We start from the raw sequence: 21,007 nt of genomic DNA on the forward strand, positions 1-21,007 counted from the left end.
CTCAGTCTCTAAGCACGGCACCCACTCATCTTTTAGCTGAAACCCCTGCCTGGAAAGTGTAGGATTTCTCACAATGAAGGACTGGAGGCAATGGCACTGAAGAGACAAATGCCGAACAAAGAACCATAGGGCTGGAACCTTTGAGCAGCGAGAGTCAATCAAAAATGTTCCCGGGCTTCAGACAATCTTTCCGTTTTTGTTTGCTTCTTGAAAAGGGGTCATTATCGCTGGCAGGTACAAAAATAGAGCCAATGGCACATTTTCATGCCCAGGACCTACCTCTGGAATTGCAGCTCAGGAGGATGTGGCTGCCTGGTCAACATGACCCCAACATGTTTATTTTGGGTCGGCTTTTGTTTTCCATTTACTGGATCATATACATAACACACCTTTGTTGCTTGGGAAGCTCTTTCAACTCCTTCAATGAGAAGTGTTTTTTGGGTGGATCTGGACTGTATAATTCACACAGTTTGACTCCACTTTAACTGCCATGACTCAGTGGTATAGAGTTCTAGGATTTGTATTCTGGTAAGTCTCCAGCCCTATCCTGCAGAGATGGCTAGAGGCCTTCTAAAATTATAACCCTTTTACCTAACTGTACTGAGTAGCTCTCAATCATGAAGGGGGAAAATGGCTCCTTCGGCCTTGCTGTCGTGACAGCTTCAGGACTCCTGTTCAGACATACTTATAGCACCTTGTCAGTGATCATGGCTTACAAAGATCTCCTCCAACTAGTCATTCTAGTCCTAGTCATCCGTAAACCAGATCAACAATTGGGTCACACTGTTTACAGAAAACCCACACACACAGATAGATATCTACATAAAAACTCCAACCATCACCCAAGTCAAAAAAGAAGCACCATTAAAGCCTTGGCAGACTGTGCAAAAAGAATCTGCAAACCCCACCTTCTCCAAGATGAACTGAACCACCTCAACTGGGCTCTCCAGGCCAATGGAGACTCCACCTCAGACATCAGAAGAGCTGCAAGATTGAGAAGAAGCCATGAGACTCAAGACAAAGACCCACCCAGAGGAAAAGTGTTCTTGCCAGACATCAAGGGAATCACTGACCACATAGGGAAGCTGATCAGGAAACACAACATACAAACTATCTACAGAGCCACCAAGAAAATCCAACAAATACTATGTTCAGCAAAGGACAAGAAGGATCCTCTCACTTCTGCAGGAGTCTACCGTATACCAGGCAGCTGTGGACAAGTCTACAGAGGGACCATCAAATGCAGCAACGTTGCCCAAACACAAATCAAGGAACATGAAAGACACTGCAGACTAACTCAACCAGAGAAATCAGCCATAGCAGAGCACCTGATGAACCAACCTGGACACAGCATATTATTTGAGAACACAGAAATGCTGGACCACTCCAACAACCACCATGTCAGGCTACACAGAGAAGCCACTGAAATCCACAAGCATGTGGACAATTTCAACAGAAAGGAGGAAACCATGAAAATGAACAAAATCTGGCTACCAGTATTTAAAAAAAACTCTAAAATTAAAACAGCAAAACAGCAGAGGGAAAACAATCAGGGACACCTAATCACCTCTCAACAAAAGATTGCTCCAGGCACTGCCAGGCCATCAAATGATAATCAAGGTGGTCAGTTGAAACATTCACACCTAGCTCCAGCAGACAAGAGTCCTTTGTCCCACCCTGGTCTTTCCACAGATATATAAACCCATTTTCCTAGTTCCAACAGACCGTACCTTGGGAAATCTAACTTGGCCACGGTAGTCCATGCTCTGGCTACATCCCATATAGACTACTGCAATGCTCTCTATGTGGGGTTGCCTTTGAAGAATGCCGGAAGTTTCAATGTTCCAATGGATGGCAGCCAGATTAATAACAGGAGCGACACCCAAGGAGCATACAACTCTATTGTCAAAGGCTTTCATGGTCAGAATCACTGGGTTGTTGTATGTTTTTTTGGGCTGTTTGGCCATGTTCTAAAGGCATTCTCTCCTGATGTTTCACCTGCATCTATGGCAAGCATGACCTCACTACGTCTGAGGATGCTTGCCATAGATGCAGGCGAAACGTCAGGAGAGAATGCCTCTAGAACATGGCCATATAGCCCGAAAAAACTTACAGCAACCCATCTCCTCCAACGTTTCTCTCCTGGGAGACATTCGGCAAAATTTTCTACAACTTCTGCAACAACACGATTAGCCATTTCTCAGGTCTCCCTTGGAAGCTCCCAAGAAACATGTCTGATCTTTGGGCTGCCCCAGTAGTCTCTCCTTAAAGTGGACTGAAACTGCATTAATTCTTTAATGTAGATGTACCTTCAGAAAACCAGAACTGCTTTGCTAAGCCAACACTGCAAGTAGGAAGAACAGGGCTTTAAGATAAGATGAAGGAAGTGTGGCCTGGAGACCACAAATGGATGTTTTTGTGGTCACCAAGGCCTACCTTGAGCCAAAGCACAAATGACGTGGCCAGTCATACCTTCTGAGGTCAGAGCAAATCTGGCATCTTTAAAGAAGTGGTGTCATAGTTGTGGTCCTCCAGGTGTTTTGGACTTCAGCTTCTAGGATTCCTGGTCATTGGACAAGTTGGGTAGGGATTTTGGTTGTGGAGGCCCAAACATCTGGAGGGCTACAAGTCTGACATCTCTGCTTTGAGATATGTGAAGCTATCAGTAAATCAATTGGGTTTTATTGCAGACTTTAAAGGACTGCAATAAATTTATTGGAAATCTAGAGTTCAGCACCCTGGAGAGCTCCTTCAAAGAGTGCAGTAATTACATTATGCAACACAACTTTTCTTCCTGGGTTATAAATGTCATTTCCTAATTGGTTCTAATATAAAAACATGGAAAATGTTTATGAAACTGCAAAACATTGTTTTTGTCGGACATACCGGGATTGTGGCTCAGCTGGCTGAGTGTCAGCTGTATTAAGATCACTCTGACCAAAAGGTCATGAGTTCGAGGCCAGCCCGGGCTGGAGTGGGTGTCCAGCCATTGTGTAGCCCATTGTCGACCTTTGCAACCCGAAAGACAGTTGCATCTGTCAAGTAGGAAAATAAGGTACCACCTTAAAGTGTGGGAGGCTGAATTTAACTAATTTATGAGGCCATAAAGAAAGAAGACTCCGGGGAATGTGGAATGCGGAAGAACTTCATCGGTGTCGTTGATGGACGATGAAAAGCAGCAGCTCCCCTGGCGGCCAGAAAAAAGTTAAATAGCCTTGGTGTATTTGTCTGTATTTGTTGTCTGTCAAACTGGCATTGAATGTTTGCCATATATGTGTTTACTGTAATCCGCCCTGAGTCCCCTGCGGGGTGAGAAGGGCGGAATATAAGAACTGTAAATAAATAAATAAATAAATACTGCAGCACATTTTGCTATAGTTTTTCAATGAATATTTCATAGAGTCTCAGCCAATTCAACCTAGTTTGTGGCAACCACAAAAACAAAGTTTCTGGAGTAGAACAACTACTTTATAAGTAAGTACCACACAATAAAACAGGAAATAACACTTTCAAACCAGGAACAGAACATTTTCAAATTTTGTTGCATAGTGTATGGAATTGAAAGAGTTGAAAGAGAATAGATCTCAAGAGCCATCTAATGTGATGCCTTTTTGCTACACAGGAACACAGAGGAAGATTCTCATAAGTGTCCTTCAGGATGGGACAATTGGGAACATTACTGCAAGGTATTTGGGAACAAAATATTGACAGTCCAAGCTCCTGCTTCCTGCTTCTTGGCAGGGGGTTGGACTGGATGGCCCATGAGGTCTCTTCCAACTCTTTGATTCTATGATTCTATGATTCTAAGTGGGAAACAATACGGTCTCCTATTCTTCATTACAGCTTTGAACTGTGAGTGATGAAAATGTGTATGTTACGCAAAATCTATGAGAACTGATTATAGGTTTCTCCCCTGTAATGAACCTGTGATGTGTGGATCTGCTCCTAATAAACGATCAGCCTTGAGAATCATGAAATCATGGATGGTGCCACAAAAGCCATTTAGTCCAATCCACCTGCTACACAGCAATATATAAAGTAACACACCCTGTTTGAAAATGCCCAAAGAAAGATTTTTGTACTGCTGAACAGATCCTATAATCAATCCTAATGTTTAGGTGGAATATCGCTTCCTCTAATTTGGATTCATTGGTTCACTTTATAGTGTTCAGAGCAGGAGAAAACAAGCTGGCTCCATATTCCATGTAACATCTTTTCACATGCACAATGGAGGACCTTCTTATAGCAACACCAGAGGCACTCCAAGTGGCCAGCTAATGATAAAAGGACATTTAGTCCTTAAACTTTATGTTTTTTAAAAAATACATTAAACTGTACCTTTGGTCTGCTTCTGATGCAATAAATAAATAAATATTTTCAGATACTTAAAGATAACTTTGTTCTGAGAGTTCTGAGAGTGCCTTGGACTGTGAGAAGATCCAACCAGTCCATCCTGCAGGAAATAAAGCCCGGCTGCTCATTGGAGGGAAGGAGACTAGAGGCCAAGATGAAGTCCTTTGGCCACATCATGAGGAGACAGCAAAGCCTAGAGAAGACAATGATGCTGGGGAAAGTGGAAGGCAAAAGGAAGAGGGGCCGACCAAGGGCAAGATGGATGAATGGCATCCTTGAAGTGACTGGATTGACCTTGAAGGAGCTGGGGGTAGTGACGGCCAACAGGGAGCTCTGGCGTGGGCTGGTCCATGAGGTCACGAAGAGTCGGAGATGACTGAACGAATGAACAACAACAAAGATAACTTTCATGTCAGTCTTCTTTTCACCAAGTTAAACATAGCCAGCCTCTTATGTCCTTTCTCAAAAGACTTGGGATGTATTGAAAATGTAGAATCAAAGCAGTTTGATACCATTTTAAGTATCATGAACCAATACTACAGAACCCTTGGATTTGTAGTCTGCTGAGGCAGCAAAACTCTTTGACACAGAAAGCTAAAGACCTTGCAAAACTGCAACTCCCAGGATTCCATAGCACAGAGCCATGGCAAATTAAAGTCGTATCAAACTGCATTTTATATGTGTAGATGTATCTTTGGTTTCCAAGTGTTGCTCATTTTAGCCACCCTACTTTGGACACATTTCAGTTTGTTTCTATCACTCATGAACTGTGGCACTCAAATCTGAAAACAGTATCCCATTATGGGATGCAACTGAGAAGCAATCCAGGGGGAAGTTTTTCCATAGCTTTAATGCCTTCGCTGGACAGATAGGTTGGCTGATTCAGTGCAGAGACTAAAAGCTAAATGTGTAAAATTGCACTAGCTGAGCAAATAAACTCACCCCCCCCCCCCCCATACACACACACTAGATGTGAAAATGCAGGAACACTACCTTTTTTTCATCTGGTTGCCCTAGCAACCAGGCATCACTAACCAAAAACAGATGGGACTTTACAAGAAAATCTGGGCTTGGGTAACCACGGAAAAATTTGGTTTTAAACTCGTTTCGTTTTTAGGGGGCCCTTGCATTTCATTTTTTTAAAGAATTCCGAAATTTTCCTTTAAAAAAGTTCGAAATATACGAAATTTCGTAAAATTACAAATCGATTCGTTAATGGCGGACGCGATTGCGCAATATGCTAAAAAACCCTCCAAATGGGACAGGGGGAACTTCTGAAGCTTCCCTCTCCCTCTGTTGTTGACTGTTGGTGTGATAAAACAAACAACAACTATAAAACTTGCACCAGACATATGGAAATAATAACGAAACAATTTCGAAACACTTTTGAAACAATTTTGAACCAATTACGAAAGAATTACGAAACAATACGAAATAAATTGGAAAAATTGTTTCGATTTTTAATTACTCCTCACATTAGTCCTGCATGGCTCAATATTGGATCGTAAGCTAATTTAAATATGAATTAATAACGAATTACGAAATTAACGAACGAAACCGCCCAAGCCTACTGAGCACCCTAGCCGTTCTGTCCAAAACCTATAAAGAAGGTGACCAGATTTGAAATTTGTGACCAATAGTTGGAGTTGTTATGTTGAAAACAGGAGTGGGCTTTCCAGTTGACTTCAAGTTACGGTGACCCTTATAATGAAGGATGTCCATGTCAGCTTTTCCTCACCAGCCGTGCTCAGTTCTTGCAGACTCAGTGCAGCCATGGCTTCCTAGATTGAGTATCTCTATCTGAAATGGGATCCTCCTCTTTTCCTACTGCTCTCCACTTTATTAAGGCTCATAGTAAAGGCTCATGGGCCATCCAGTCCAACCCCCTGCCAAGAAGCAGGAATATTGCATTCAAAGCACCCCTGACAGATGGCCATCCAGCCATCACAGTCAGGAAGTTCTTCCTAATGTCTAGATGGCATCTCCTTTCTTGTAGTCTAACAGAGGGTTGGACTTGATGGTCTTGGTGGTCTCTTCTAAGTCTGATTCTATGACTCCATGATCTTGTATGTTCTTTTTACCTAGTTCAGTTATCTCCCTCCCCTCCTTCTCCCTCTTCATTCCCCCGTGCATTCCCCATTTGCTTCTCCTTTGGCTTTTCTGTGCCATTTCTGCCATCTGCCTCCGTCAGCCCTCCGTCAGCCCTGTGTTACTTCCGGCTCTTCTCCATCTCCAATTCTGTCTGCTCACCTTCCTTTTATTAGAAACCCTTGATAGGCATGGTTGTCATGACATCCCCATCAGCCAGATATTCCCTAGGAAATCCAAACGGAAAATCCCTCGTTCATAGTCTCTCCCTTTAAGGGGGAAAAAGCCAGCAACTAACGACAACAATGGTGCATTGCAAGGGAATTGGTGGTCCGCCAACAATAAGAGGGAGGAAGGAAGGATAGACAAAGAAGGCCAAGCTCAGCAAAGATAATAGAAACAAAACCATGAAACAGAAATCCTTGTGTTGCCCTGTTGGAAAATATTCTGTGTATTTTGAACACTATTCAAATATATGCACAATTTGCATCTAAATATATGCATTGCCTTCATCTGCAGTGGGCAAATTGTTAGCTTAGGAAATAAAGTAAGGAAGGACTTTAGTCCACTTTCACCCAAGGATACATTTCACGCCGAGCTCTTTTGCATGTGATCATTACAGTGCTTTGATGCCACGTTCATTACCATGATTCTGTTCTAGGATTTTTATTTAGGCTTTCAATTGAGACAGTTCCAATCTCTCTCACTGCCTTCCCAAACTACAAATCCCAGATTTGTATGATGCTGCCATACAAAATCAAGTGAAATTGTGCAGTGTGAATGCACAATTTCACTTATGCCAGTATTTCTTAATCTGCTGTCAGTACCCCTAAGGGGGTCGTGAGGAAGGGTCAGAGGGGTCACCAAAGACTATAAGAAAACACATTGGTCATTGAGGCTCTGTGTGGGAAGTTTGGCCCAATTCCATCATTGGTGGGGTTCAGAATGCTCTTTTGATTGTAAGTGAACAACTACAACTCCCAAATGTCAAGGTCAATTTCCCCCAAACTCCAACAGTGTTCACATTTGGGAATATTGAGTATTTTTGCCAAATTTGGTCCAGATCCAGCATTACTTGAATCCATGGTGCTCTCTGGATGTAGGTGAACTACAACTCCAAAAACTCAAGGTCAGTGCTCACCAAACCCTTCCAGTATTTTGATTTGATCGTGAGAGTTCTGTGTGCCAAGTTTGGTTCAATTCCATTGTTGGTGGAAATCAGAATGCTCTTTGATTGTAGGTGAACTATAAATCCCAGCAACTGCAACTCCCAAATGTCAAGGTCTATTTTCCCCAAACTCCACCAGTGTTCACATTTGGGCATGTTGTGCCAAGTTTGGTCCAGATCTATCATTGTCTGAGTCCATAGTGCTCTCTGATGTAGGTGAATGACAACTCCAAAACTCAAGGTCAAAGCTCACCAAACCCTTCCAGTATTTTGTTTTGGTTGTGGGAGTTCTGTGTGCCAAGTTTGGTTCAATTCCATTGTTGGTGGAGATCAGAATGCTCTTTGATTGCAGGTTAACTATAACTCCCAGCAACTACAACTCCCAAATGACAAAATCAATCCCTCTCAACCCCCACCAGGATTCAAATTTGGGCTTATCGGCTATTTGTGCCAAATTTGATTCAGTGATATTTACATTACGATTCATAGCAGTAGCAAAATTGCAGTTATGAAGTAGCAACAAAAATAATTTTATGCTTGGAGATCACAACATGAGGAACTTTATTAAGAGGTCATGACATTCAGAAAGTTGAGGAACACTGACCTACACTGTTGAATTAATGCAATTTAGCCCCTCTTTAATAGCCCTGGTTTAATGTTATGGAATGCTGGGAGTTGTGGTTTTACAAGGTTCTCAGCCTTTTCTGTCAAAGATTGCTGATACCTCACCAAATTACAAATCACACAATCTCACAACACTGAGCCATGGCATTTAAAATGGTATCAAACTGCCTTGATTTGGCAGTGTAGAAGCAACCAGAATGAGGGAGGGAAAGAATATTCCCAAAGGTTTGCATCCTTGATGAAAAAAATATATCTTGACATATAGAAACACCCCATCGAGAATTCGGTTCTTTAATAATTCACAAGTTTTTTCTCCTTCTTCTGGTGGAGGATTCGTTTGTGCAAACAAACCAACCCACACAAAGCCTTTTCTGAGAAACCCCAGCATTTCTGCACAGAAAAATATGTTGCCTGCCGGAATGTCTTTATGCAAAGTACATTGGTTTCAGCACAAAATGACCTTTTTTAAAAAACCAAACTATATTTTTTAATGCAAATGATTTTTATTACATTTTTTTCCAAAAGTTATACAAAAGTACACATAAGCTGAACTAGTTGGTATGCCTGCTCAAGAGCTAACCTTGGGTAAATCATATGACATATGATATGTGGCTTGAAGCAGGGGAACTCTTTTTCTGTCCTGGAGTGTGGTAGAGGCTGGATGGCCATCTGTTGGGGGTGCTTTAAATGCAATTTTCTTGCTTCTTGGCAGAAAGGGGTTGGACTGGATAATCCACGAGTTCTCTTCCAACTCTATAATTCTATGAAGCCATTTTTCCATGTCCTAGTTGGGGAACTATTGTCCGATCCTATTGGGATACTTTTGCCTGATCCTACTGGGGAAAAAAATCTACATTGGAGCTCTACAAATGTATAATTGTACCACCTGATAACCCATCAATTTCTAAATACATGCCCAATACTTGTTGCTATTGTTGCTATTGCTCCTTCAAGTCTTTTATGATTTGTGGAGACCACATGATGAGATTTCGTGATAGGGTTCATTCAAGGTGGGTTTACCCTTGCCTTCTTCTGAGGCTGAGAGATTATGGCTTGTCCAAGGTTAACTAGCAGGTTTGATTACTGAGCAGGGATTTGAATCCTGGTATCCAGAATCATATCTCAAATCAGGACAGCATTTTGGCTCAAAGAGCATACATTGTGTGCATCTTCAAGATGTTCTCATCTTAAGGTAACCCTCAGGTGAACCTACAATCAGTTTCTTGGGTAGATTGTTCAGAGGCTGGGAGATGACTTGCCCAAAGTGAAAGGATTAGTTTCCATGGCCAAGTGGAGATTTGAACCTTGGTCTCCAGAATGGTGAGCCTACACTCAAACCATTATACCGGATTGGCTCTCAAAGGCTTCATTGCTACTGTGTTTTAGGGTTGCGTGTCCCCAAATCCCTGATTGTTAGTCTTACTAGCTGTGGTTTTTGACTGCTAATATCCAAACTATCTTGAGGATCACAATTGAGAATCATTATGTTACCCCATGAAGTTGACTTGTCACCAAATTCTTGAGATGATGAATCATAGAATCATAGAATTCAAGAGTTGGAAGAGACCTCATGGGCCATCCAGTACAACCCCATTCTGCCAAGAAGCAGGAATATTGCATTCAAATCACCCCTGACAGATGGCCATCCAGCCTCTGCTTAAAAGCTTCCAAAGAAGGAGCCTCCACCACACTTCGGGGCAGAGAGTTCCACTGCTGAACGGCTCTCACAGTCAGGAAGTTCTTCCTCATGTTCAGATGGAATCTCCTCTCTTGTAGTTTGAAGCCATTGTTCTGCATCCTAGTCTCCAGGGAGGCAGAAAACAAGCTTGCTCCCTCCTCCCTGTGGCTTCCTCTCACATATTTATACATGGCTATCATATCTCCTCCCAGCCTTCACTTCTTCAGGCTAAACATGCCCAGCTCCTTATGCCGCTCCTCATAGGGCTTGTTCTCCAGACCCTTGATCATTTTAGTCGCCCTCCTCTGGACACATTCCAGCTTGTCAATATCTCTCCAGACATCTTGTAAAGGTAAAGCTATTGATATTAAGTCTACTTGAGTCCAACTCTGTGGGGGGGTACTCATTTCTGTTTCTAAGCTGCAGAGCCAGCATTGTCCATAGACATTTCCAAGGTCATGTAGCTAGCAGGACTGCATGGAGTGCTGTTATCTTCCCGCTGGAGTGGTACCTATTGATGTACTCATATTTGCATGTTTTTGAACTGCTAGGCTGGCAGAAGTTGGTGCTAACAAAGGATGCTCACTCTGTCCTGTGGATTTGAACCGTTGACCTTCTGATCAGCTCCCAGGGACGAGGCCTTGGTAATGTCATGAACCATGGTACATTTAAGCAGCAATCAGTGCAACACAGAGGGCTGTGTTGCAAATCTAACAAAAATATCCCCATGCAGTTTTCAAGGTAGTTCTCTTGCTTTGAGACTCTTCTCCTTCTCCTGAAGGCTAGAGAAGAGGGTTCCAGACTCTGAGGTTGGAAGCACTACAAAGAGGCACCTATCCAAGGAGGAGCTGGCATCCTTCATGTCTATATTTCCATTGCATACATCAGAGAGCAAGCAAGGCATAGTGTTGGAAACCAGGGTTCAAATTCCCACTCAGCTATCAAACACTGGGAGATCTTGGTTGAGTCACACTCTTTCAGCCTCCTTTCTGAACAAATCTTGCCATGCAAACCCTGGGATAGGACCACCTCAGGTTTGACATAGGTGAGAAACAACTTTGAGGTGTACAAGAAAGGACCTTTGATATCTGAAGGAATTTATTTCCATGGCCATAGTTGCTGAAGCCTCATTATATACAAGGAAAAATGTGCTCCTTATATAAAATGATAAAGTCAAGGTTTGCATTGGGTAGGGGGCATATTTTCAAGATTTGGATATTTATATAGGATCCATGGATTCCTCACCAACATCAATATAATTGGATAGAATCTGGAGCCCCCAGTGGCACAGTGGGTTAAACCCCTGTGCTGGCAGGACTGAAGACCGACAGGTCGCAGGTTTGAATCCGGGGAGAGGCAGATGAGCTCCCTCTACCAGCTCCAGCTCCTCCGCATGAGGAGCTGGAGCTGGTAGAGGGAGCTCATCTGCCTCTCCCCGGATTCAAACCTGCGACCTGTCGGTCTTCAGTCCTGCCATGAGAGAAGCCTCCCACAAGGATGATAAACCATCAAATCATCCAGGCGTCCCCTGCACAACATTCTTGCAGATGGCCAATTCTCTCACACCAGAAGCAACTTGCAGTTTCTCAAGTCTCTCCTGACACAACAAAAAAATTGGATAGAATACTCCCTTTGAAAAGTTAAATAGGAGAAAGGAGGGCATGATGCACCCCAATTTCTCAAAGTACCAGGAAACTCCCAGATATTCTGCATCTCTCTCTCTAACCCTGAGAGATTGAAACCACTATCTTTCCAAACAATGCAAAGAAGAAGGAGATCCAAAATTCAATCAATGTCTGTTCATTTTCATTTAATTTTATTGTTTTTCAGTCCACAGCGTAGTGATGAAAGCACACACATACATGCATACATCAAAACTTTACCAGGCAGGAACTTCCAACTTTCAGCATCTTCCCATATGACAAAGGGAGAAAACTCCTCGGAGACCCCTCCCAAAAGCCCGTAAGGAACAAACCCCTCAGCTCATTTGGATCGTGCTTGTATTTAAGGATCTAATTCTATACAGCATAGGAAAAAATAATGAAAAATTCAATTGCAAATTTGGGGTGTGGGGGCACTAAGTTATGTAACCCTCCGGCCTTGCTAAAGCGGCTCCAATCCCACCCCCCTTCTTCAAATAGCAGCTGCTGCCCCCTTTCATCATCATGCCTTGGCATCACTCTCCTGTCATCCCCATCATCCCCGTCGTTCAATCTCTCTCTCTGAATGACGGCTTGGATTTCCGGATGGGGAAGCTCTGCCTTTCTCCAAAGGGAATCTCTTGATCTGCCGGTTATATAAGTCCCCGGTGTCCTTTTATGGCTCGGCTTCCTGCTTCATCAACCAGAGCCAGAGAGAGAGAAAAAAGCCGAGCATCATTTGCGTCTGTGGGCTGGGCAAGTGATTAAGCGACTGATTCAGGCTTACTAATTGGCAGGTTTCGCGAAGATGGGTGGATTTAATTTTGTGTCAAGGCCGTGATGGGTGGGACGCCCCCCTGTCCAATGCCTATTCATGTATTCACACACAAGGACACATCCCCCACTCCAAAATCTTCACCCCAACTAGGCATGTAGCTGGGGGGGGGGGGGCTTGAGGGTCTTCAGCCCCCCCAAAATTCTCATGATGGTTCGCGAAAAGGCCTTACTGGTGCATTATTTAAACTGTTATGTTTACTCATATCATGATCTGATCACCCTACTCAATATATCTCATATGCATGGGGGTATTGGGGTAATGATACAAAAGGTTTGCTAGGGTAGACCCTCTTTCACTCAGACTCAGCCCCCCCCCCCGAAACCCAGCCCCCCCGACCCCCCCCCCCCCCCGAATCGAAATCCTGGCCATTGGCCTGACCCCAACATTATTGTGGATATTATCATGCCCGTAAGTGTGTTGGACCCCCCAATTTTCCCATTTGGAAAAGACAGGAAGGCACCTTTTCCCACCCAGTTACCCTCTTTCTTTAGTTTGCAAAATTCTACTGGATACATTTGTATGCTGTGGGTTTTGTTTCAGAGGCAAAAACCTATGAAAAATGCATGAGGCCACTATGTCAACAGATACCTTGGAGGTACAGATAAACATGCCAAATACCCTGAATGCACCAGATCCCATTTGATCTTGGATGCTAAGCAGTGCCAGTCCTGGTTAACTTTGAGATTGGAGACCATCAATAAATAGCAGGTGCTGTCAGCTGTATTTTGGAGGAAGGATCCGGCAAAAGCTCCTCTGAGGCGTCTTTGCCTAAGAAGACCCTATGAAAATTCAATAGCAGGTGCTGTAGGCTGTAATTCAGAGGAAGGAACTGTCAAAACAATTTCTGAATATCCCTTGCCTAAGAAAACCCTATGAAAATTTAATGGGGTGGGCATAAGTGGACCAAAGACTTGAAGGCACATGCAAACATTCTCTCTGTGTTTAACAAAAGAGAGATGTAGGGAAAAGCATAAGGGGGCATTCTCGCCTTGGCCCCGGGGTGTGACACATTGCCTTTCAATCTCTCTCCCTCTTTTGTGAGGGGTCTCTTGGAGAGAGTGTTTTAATGAGGACCTTGCAGAGTGAATCAGTCCTTTCTCCTTCTCTGTGTGAGTGAGTAAGGGGTGTGGGAGGGGGTGTTGGAGGCTGAGAAGGAGGGAGCAAGGGGGCTGTGGTGGTGGTAGGGGGAGAGAAAAGGTAAGAATTACTCATCCATCCATCCAACTGTCTGCAGAACCTTTGAAAGTGCTTCTCGACTCAAGTCTGGGGGTGTGCGGGAGGGGGTGGGCAGAGCGAGAGGGAGGGGGAGGCAGGGAGATGTGCCAGGAGCTGTGTTTTCCACTGAATCCTTCTCCACCAATCAGAAGCCCGCTGGCAATGAGCAAAGAGGATTGGCTATGCCCACAGATGGAGCTGCATGGAGTATAAGTATGGGTACCCGGCTGAGCCGGAGACACATCACTCAGAGAAGCTGATCAGCTCTCTCTGTTTTTGCAGCTCAGACAGAGATTCAGAGCACTTGCTCGCTTCAAGTTCTCCGAAGGAAGGAAAGCAAGAGAGAAGCAGCAGAGGAAATACAGGCAAGAGCGAGCATCTTTGCATCTTCCTGAAGAGGACTGCATCCCTTCGGGATCAGGGATTAAAGGCAACCAGAGAAGCTGAAAACTTCTTCCATTTGATTCTTTCTCCTGGACTTGGACTGCTTTTGCACAACTGGACTCGGACGGAGACTCTTCTTGGGAGGTGGTTTCTGATTCGGTTGTGTTTGCGATTTTGTAGAGGGAAGCAGGAAGTCCTCTTTGGGACAGTAGGGTGGTAAGAGAACCATTTAAAGGGGATTCAAGTCCAAGTAGGTGATTGTAGCTGACCTAGCAACCATGCAGCTTGAGAACTTCAACCAGGGGAACATCCACTCTTTCCAGGGTCACCGCGGGGTGGTCAACAATAGCAACAGCAAGCCCAATGTCATTCTCCAGATAGGGAAGTGCAGGGCAGAGATGTTGGAGCATGTTAGGAGAACCCATCGGCACCTCCTGACTGAGGTGTCAAAACAGGTGGAGCGGGAGCTGAAAGGCCTGCAGAAATCAGTGGGCAAGCTGGAGAACAACCTCGAGGACCATGTGCCCTCGGCTGCTGAGAACCAGCGGTGGAAAAAGTCCATCAAAGCCTGCTTGTCTAGATGTCAGGAGACCATTGCACACTTGGAAAGGTGGGTCAAGAGGGAGATGAATGTCTGGAAGGAAGTCTTTTTCCGCCTGGAAAGATGGGCTGACCGGCTGGAGTCCGGTGGAGGGAAGTACTGCCATGCAGATAATACCAGGCAAACTGTCTCTGTTGGGGTAGGTGGCCCAGAGATTAGGCCAAGTGAAGGGGAGATTTACGATTATGCCCTAGACATGAGCCAGATGTATGCCCTGACACCACCTCCAGCAGGGGAAATCCCTCAGCCCCATGAGTCCTATCAGTGGATCACTGCCCCAGAGGATGTGCCACCTTCTCCAGTGGAGACCCAGATTTTTGAGGATCCCAGGGAGTTTCTAACTCATCTGGAAGACTACTTGAAGCAGGTAGGTGGGACTGAGGAGTACTGGCTCTCTCAGATCCAAAACCACATGAATGGTCCTGCCAAGAAGTGGTGGGAGTACAAGCAGGACTCTGTCAAGAACTGGCTGGAGTTCAAGAAAGAATTCCTTCAATACAGTGAGGGCACCCTGACTAGGGATGCTATCAAGAGGGAGCTGGATCTCCCCCAGAAGGAAGGGGAGCCCTTAGACCAGTTCCTCTGGAGGAAGAGGGACCTCTACCAGACTCTCTATGTGGAGGCTGAGGAAGAAGAGGTCATTGAGTATGTTGTAGGGACCCTCCAGCCTAAACTCAAGCGCTTCCTTAGCCACCCCTACCCTAAGACTTTAGAGCAGTTGATCCAGAGAGGGAAGGAAGTTGAGTGCAACTTTGATAACTCTGCAGATCCCAGCCCTCAGAGGACCCCAGAGCACCAACTAGGAGATTCAGTAGAGATCCTGCCTCCTTCTATTACTGCTAGTCCTGCAGCGAGTGACAGGACTCAGCCAGAAGTTTCTATTCCACCAACCACAGTGATATGAGCTATGTTATGATTGAAATGTTGGTTTATTGAGGATGATGGTTTCTTACTAGTGGAAACTTTCAGCCATGGGAGGCCTGAGGATATTCTCAGTCCACTGGCCATTAGGAAGAGAATTGCCTATTCTTTGAGATGGACCATGTGGAGAACATGGTTAGCCTGAATGCTCAAGAGGGGTTCAAGCTGGAGAAAATGATGGCTATTTTGAGGATTTCTTTTTTTTAAAGCCATTGTAGGGACTGGACTATGTGACAAAGGCAACCAGCCTTTTCTCTGTGGCAGAACTGGCCACCTTTCTTTTGGCATTGGTTGCCAAGGGAATTAAACATGCACAACCGAAGATCCTTCCCGCTTAGAATCAGTCCTGTCCTTCAATGGACTTTTCCTTCCAGGCAGTCTCCCTTCCTTCCAGGAATCCCTTCCAAGTGTTTTCTGCTTGCCTTCATATCAATCAATGAGCATTTGCCTACTCTCGAGAAAGCTATTGCTTTCTGCATTTCTTCCTTTCCCTCTCAAACTATATTGGAGCATTTCTGGCAAGTTACCACCAGGAGTTTCAGCCATGAAATGAACCCAATATTTGCTTTTCATATCAAGTGGGTCTCTAGAAGCTTTTGGGCTATGATATGATTATTAAGGCCTTTCAGCTCCAGAAAAACCATCTTCATCATAATAATGGACTAATTTATTTCTCTGTCTTCTGAAATGTGGGAGAAGATGGGATAACTGGGGTGGGATACTTATCTCATTAGGCTGCTAAGATGTTCTTACATTGTGGCTGGACAGTGGCAGGGGAAGGGGAGGTGTGATAAGACCTCCAAAGGAACTTGAGGAAAGATCAGATTGTACCCAAAAGCTATATGAGAGTTGTGGTGGGTGGGATACACAAACACAGCTCGAATTCAGACCTGAAATCAACCACACCTATGCCTCAAGACAACAGCAATGCTACAGAACCCTTCTACTGTTCTTTTGGAAAGACAGAATGGACATTTGAGTGATGAAATGAGATATCTAAACTGTAGCCAAGTCAAAAAAACGGTTGACAGACTTCCTCCCCACCATCAGACTGATTTGAGAAAGAAGAGCTTGAAGAAACCTCCAAATCCAGTGCCAGCAACACTGAGAAACTTGGTTAGTTGGACCAAGTGTTGGTGAGAGCAAGAGAGAGCACTGCAGAAAGTTTTCAGCCTCTAACTGCAGGAAGGAAACTACCGGCACCACTCAGCATCATGAAGTAGTCATTGCATATATGACTAAGAACATTGACTAACAACATTGTGGATCAAAAAGAAAGCAATAGAAGGAAGAATGTGTCTGAAGACAGCATCTGCTCCCTTTACCACCAGAGAAGCAATAAAGGACAACCTCGGGTGCGAATCCTTTCTTCAGGTTACAGGTAAGATAGCTCTTCCTTGACTAATCTGCTGTTAGATTGTGATGGGAGAACCCCTCAATTTAGAGGGCCAGAATCAGTCCTTAGAGTTGAACAAGATCCGCAGAGTCAGAAAGTACTGTTTTGGAGGCCGGGAACCTGCAGGAATGAGATGTATCTATGCCCTATCCAGACAAATAGGTTACTGGCCTATGATAAATTAGCAAAATATATTTATTAAAAATTGGGGCTGTTGTGGGTCATGGAAAAATGGCCAGAACCCATGTATTCTTCAGCTGCTTCTCAGATCTAAGAGAGAATAGAAGTCTGCTAGAACTTTAGAATCATAGCAGTGAGTCATGGCTCTTGAAGTGATGCCAAACTGCACTAATTTGACAGTGTAGATACACTCCTAGTGAACCCCCTTTCCTTTCGGCCTCCCAGTCCCTGAAACTAGCACCCAAGAGAGCTTTTTCAGTCCTTCCAGCTTGTTTAAATGTTTACCATTCTCTGGCTGTCAAAAAGCAAGATAAGAGGGAATCAGGCTTCTGGGAACAGACTGGCAGCTCCCTAGTTCCTAGGCATCAGTGCACTCTCTATTGTGACAGCAGACAAAAACTTGAGTTTGGGGTCACACAGAGAGAGACAAGTAAAAAGTACAAAAAGCAAGGCATGGGATGTCGCCACCGGCTCAAAAAGCATGATCTTTTTTTCTTCCAGTGAGTCATTTGAGAACTGCTGCGATCAAGCTAAGCACTTCCTGAATCGCATGTGGAGCAGAGATGGAGTTGGAGAGATGGCTCAGAATCGAAAAAGGCAACATGCGGCAGAGCTGGTTGGACATCGGACCCCAAGAGCTTCTGCTTCTCCCACAGAGAGATTGCCCAGAGAAGGTAATGAGCTTTCTTGGCTTTAGTAACTGAATTATTCTCCTTGTTAGGAAGTGCCTGGTCCCACTACGCTTGGTAAAATTCTTCCCAATAGAAGGAAACATTTTGACCCCTCTTTTGGGATACCACTTTGGAGAAAAGATGGACCTCACAACCTCTGAGGATGCCTGCCATAGGTGCAGGTGAAACGTCAGGAGATAATGCTTCTAGAACATGGCCATACAGCCAAAAAACCTACAACAACCTAGAGATGATAGTTTCTCCCTTCAAGGAGTGAGAAGATTCCCTAAGAGGGAAGAGTGAATTTTCAGGAGAATGACAGGAATTCCAAATATTAGGAATGTCACCTGTCAATCACTTCCTTATACCGTACTTGGCCCCCGAGGTCCTTCCTGACCTTGTCCATGTGTGCCTAAAAGTCATTTCTAACTTAGGCACACATGGACAAGGTCAGGAAGGACCTTGGGGGCAAACCTATCATGGACTTATCTAAGACTGAAATGTGTTACTCTCCAAAGTTACGTAATGGATTTCTATGACCAAGTGGGGAATTAAACTCCAGAGTTATAGTCTAGTGCTCAAATCATTGCATTACACTGGCTCTCCCCTAGCCATGCGGAATTTACTTGTCACAACTTTCCCAAGTTTTAGAGGATCTCTCTTTATATTTCTTCTCCTTGCCTCTGAATCCACCAGCTAACCTTTGTTTCATTCTTTTATTGTAGGACATGCATTTCCTTCTCCGACTACAGAGCCAACTCCTTGATTCTCTGTCTCAACTTTGATCACATGAGAAGACACATTCAGCTGTGAAAGTACAGCTCAGAAAGATGGAAGTGACATACCTGTCAACCTTTAGGGGCAGATGCTACAGCTCTGGGAGCACGAAAGGAACCATGGTTGCAAACAGAAGAAAAATTGCTTCCTGTAGACCACATCAATGAGTGAAGCAAGCAATGGCTACAGAAATATGGACTCTGAGGCTGGGGACATCAGGGGTGGTTGAGGTTCTTCAAGTCTTTTGATTTTGAAAATGTTTGGAACTGAAAATAACTGTGAAGAATTGGGGGGATTAAGCTAAAAAAAATCCACATTCTGTTGAGTTGATCTGAAAGGTCAGTTAACATAGTGGCTCAAGGTGAAGGACATTTCAGAGCAACGTCTTGAAATGAAAGGTGTGTGGCTGAGTGGCAGAAATGAGTCCAATCACCACAAGACAGCAATGAATGAGTCATATCCATCTTCCCACATTGACATTCCTCTTTTGTGTTCTGTACTACTGAAGGAAGCGCAAACAGATATACCATAGTATGCAGTATGCATTTACTAGATTATTTTTTGATGTTCAAATTGCTGTCACTTCATGTTCCACCTGTCAAACAGGTTGGATTGGAGATGGTTTGGGGTTTTATTTTCTTCATTTCTTCCAAAACCATGTGGTTCTATAGTAGGTGTGACTGTATACAAACGTTAGCTAGACCTCCAGAAAGACCTAAATAGTCATATTGGACTTTTTAATTTCTGCAAGCATTACTTGCAACAGCAACCATATGGTATCATAGGTCTTTTTAGAGATGGCTGAACCAATGGCTGGATATTGACTTCTAACCAACAGGAGCTTTCTCAGTAGCACTTCTGTTCATATATTATCAGATTTCTCTGAGAGATGTAGTGGTGCTACTCCTGAGCGAGAACCACGTGGGAAGACATGTGCATGATGCATCCGTACAACCAAAAAAAACAAAACAAAACAAAACATTGCTCCTGATTGTTTGTATTGCATTTCTCCAACCAGATTCTAGTTTTTACTACTGGATTTTTACAGTTTATTGTGTATTGTACAGAGCGTAGGGTTACTAATGCATTATGAATTTCCTTGATGCCAAGACTGGGGGGCTCAAGGATTCTTGTATGCGCCAATGACTTTGATTGTATGAGCCCACTTATTCCTCATGTTATCACATTTGTGGTGACTCATAAGAGGCTGTGTCAGCCACTGCTGTATTTTTTTTCTTCAAAAAATGGCATTCTTCAGTTACAAAACCAATTGTAGCAAAGTGTGTTCATAGCAAAGATATTTTTCCTTTTGAAGATTTCTACAATAAAATATATGCGTAAATAGAGATAGCCTTGTCTCGCTCTTCCTTTCCACCCACGTCAAATATGGTCCATTCATGACATGGAATGGCAAGGTCAAAGAAGCTGGAGTCAACTTTGCTTCTTAGTATTTTTGGGTGCGGGATGAGGGGTGGGGGTGGGGAAGAGAATCTCTTTCATCCTACAGAATTACAATAGGCTCTCTATATTTTGGGTTTAGGTTTATGGATTTTATGACCCATTCCCAGTGGCTCCCAGTAGGAACAACATTTTTAATTCAAGGTGTTTTCACTTTCTCATGGATCCTATTCCATTAAGCTCTGTGAAAGTGGAGAACATACTCTATATAGAATCATAGAATCATAGAATCAAAGAGTTGGAAGAGACCTCATGGGCCATCCAGTCCAACCCCATTCTGCCAAGAAGCAGGAATATTGCATTTAAATCACCCCTGACAGATGGCCATCCAGCCTCTGTTTAAAATCTTCCAAAGAAGGAGCCTCCACCACACTCCGGGGCAGAGAGTTCCACTGCTGAATGGCTCTCACAGTCAGGAAGTTCTTCCTCATGTTCAGATGGAGTCTCTTTTCTTGTAGTTTGAAGCCATTGTTCCGCGTCCTAGTCTCCAGGGAAGCAGAAAACAAGCTTGCTCCCTCCTCCCTGTGGCTTCCTCTCACATATTTATACATGGCTATCAAATCTCCTCTCCGCCTTCTCTTCTTCAGGCTAAACATGCCCAGCTCTTTAAGCCGCTCCTCATAGGGCTTGTTCTCCAGACCCTTGATCATTTTAGTCGCCCTCCTCTGGACACATTCCAGTTTGTCAATATCTCTCTTGAATTGTGGTGCCCACAATATTCCAGGTGTGGTCTAACCAAAGCAGAATAGAGGGGTAGCATGACTTCCTTAGAGCTAGACACTATGCTCCTATTGATTCAGGCCAAAATCCCATTGGCTTTTTTTGCCGCCACATCACATTGTTGGCTCATGTTTAACTTGTTGTCCATGATGCTGTGTGACAGATTTACCTTATAGTACTCATATATAAGTCTAGTAATTTTAATTAAAGAATCAATCCCCCGAATCTGGGTCGACTTAACCAAGGGTCAGTGTGAATACTGTGCCTTAATTCTTTTCAAAGAAGGACCATTCCC

The 21,007-nt window shown here is 44.0% G+C and overlaps 1 protein-coding gene across 1 annotated transcript; it reads left to right on the forward strand.

The window, feature by feature from the left end:
- Positions 1-13,829: 13,829 nt before the first annotated feature.
- ARC (activity regulated cytoskeleton associated protein) lies at positions 13,830-19,882 on the forward strand. The gene is made up of 3 exons (XM_067467248.1): positions 13,830-16,891; positions 17,588-17,760; positions 18,483-19,882. The coding sequence occupies exon 1, from the start codon at positions 14,267-14,269 to the stop codon at positions 15,491-15,493; it is 1,227 nt and encodes a 408-aa protein (XP_067323349.1). The 5' UTR covers positions 13,830-14,266; the 3' UTR covers positions 15,494-16,891; positions 17,588-17,760; positions 18,483-19,882.
- The last annotated feature ends 1,125 nt before the right edge of the window (positions 19,883-21,007 follow it).

Source organism: Anolis sagrei, chromosome 4 (genome assembly GCF_037176765.1).
Source record: "Anolis sagrei isolate rAnoSag1 chromosome 4, rAnoSag1.mat, whole genome shotgun sequence".
Taxonomy (NCBI): Eukaryota; Metazoa; Chordata; class Lepidosauria; order Squamata; family Dactyloidae; genus Anolis; species Anolis sagrei.

Excerpts from the sequence above, each read along its gene's own strand:
- ARC (XM_067467248.1), top strand. The coding sequence starts at position 14,267 with ATGCAGCTTGAGAACTTCAACCAGGGGAACATCCACTCTTTCCAGGGT.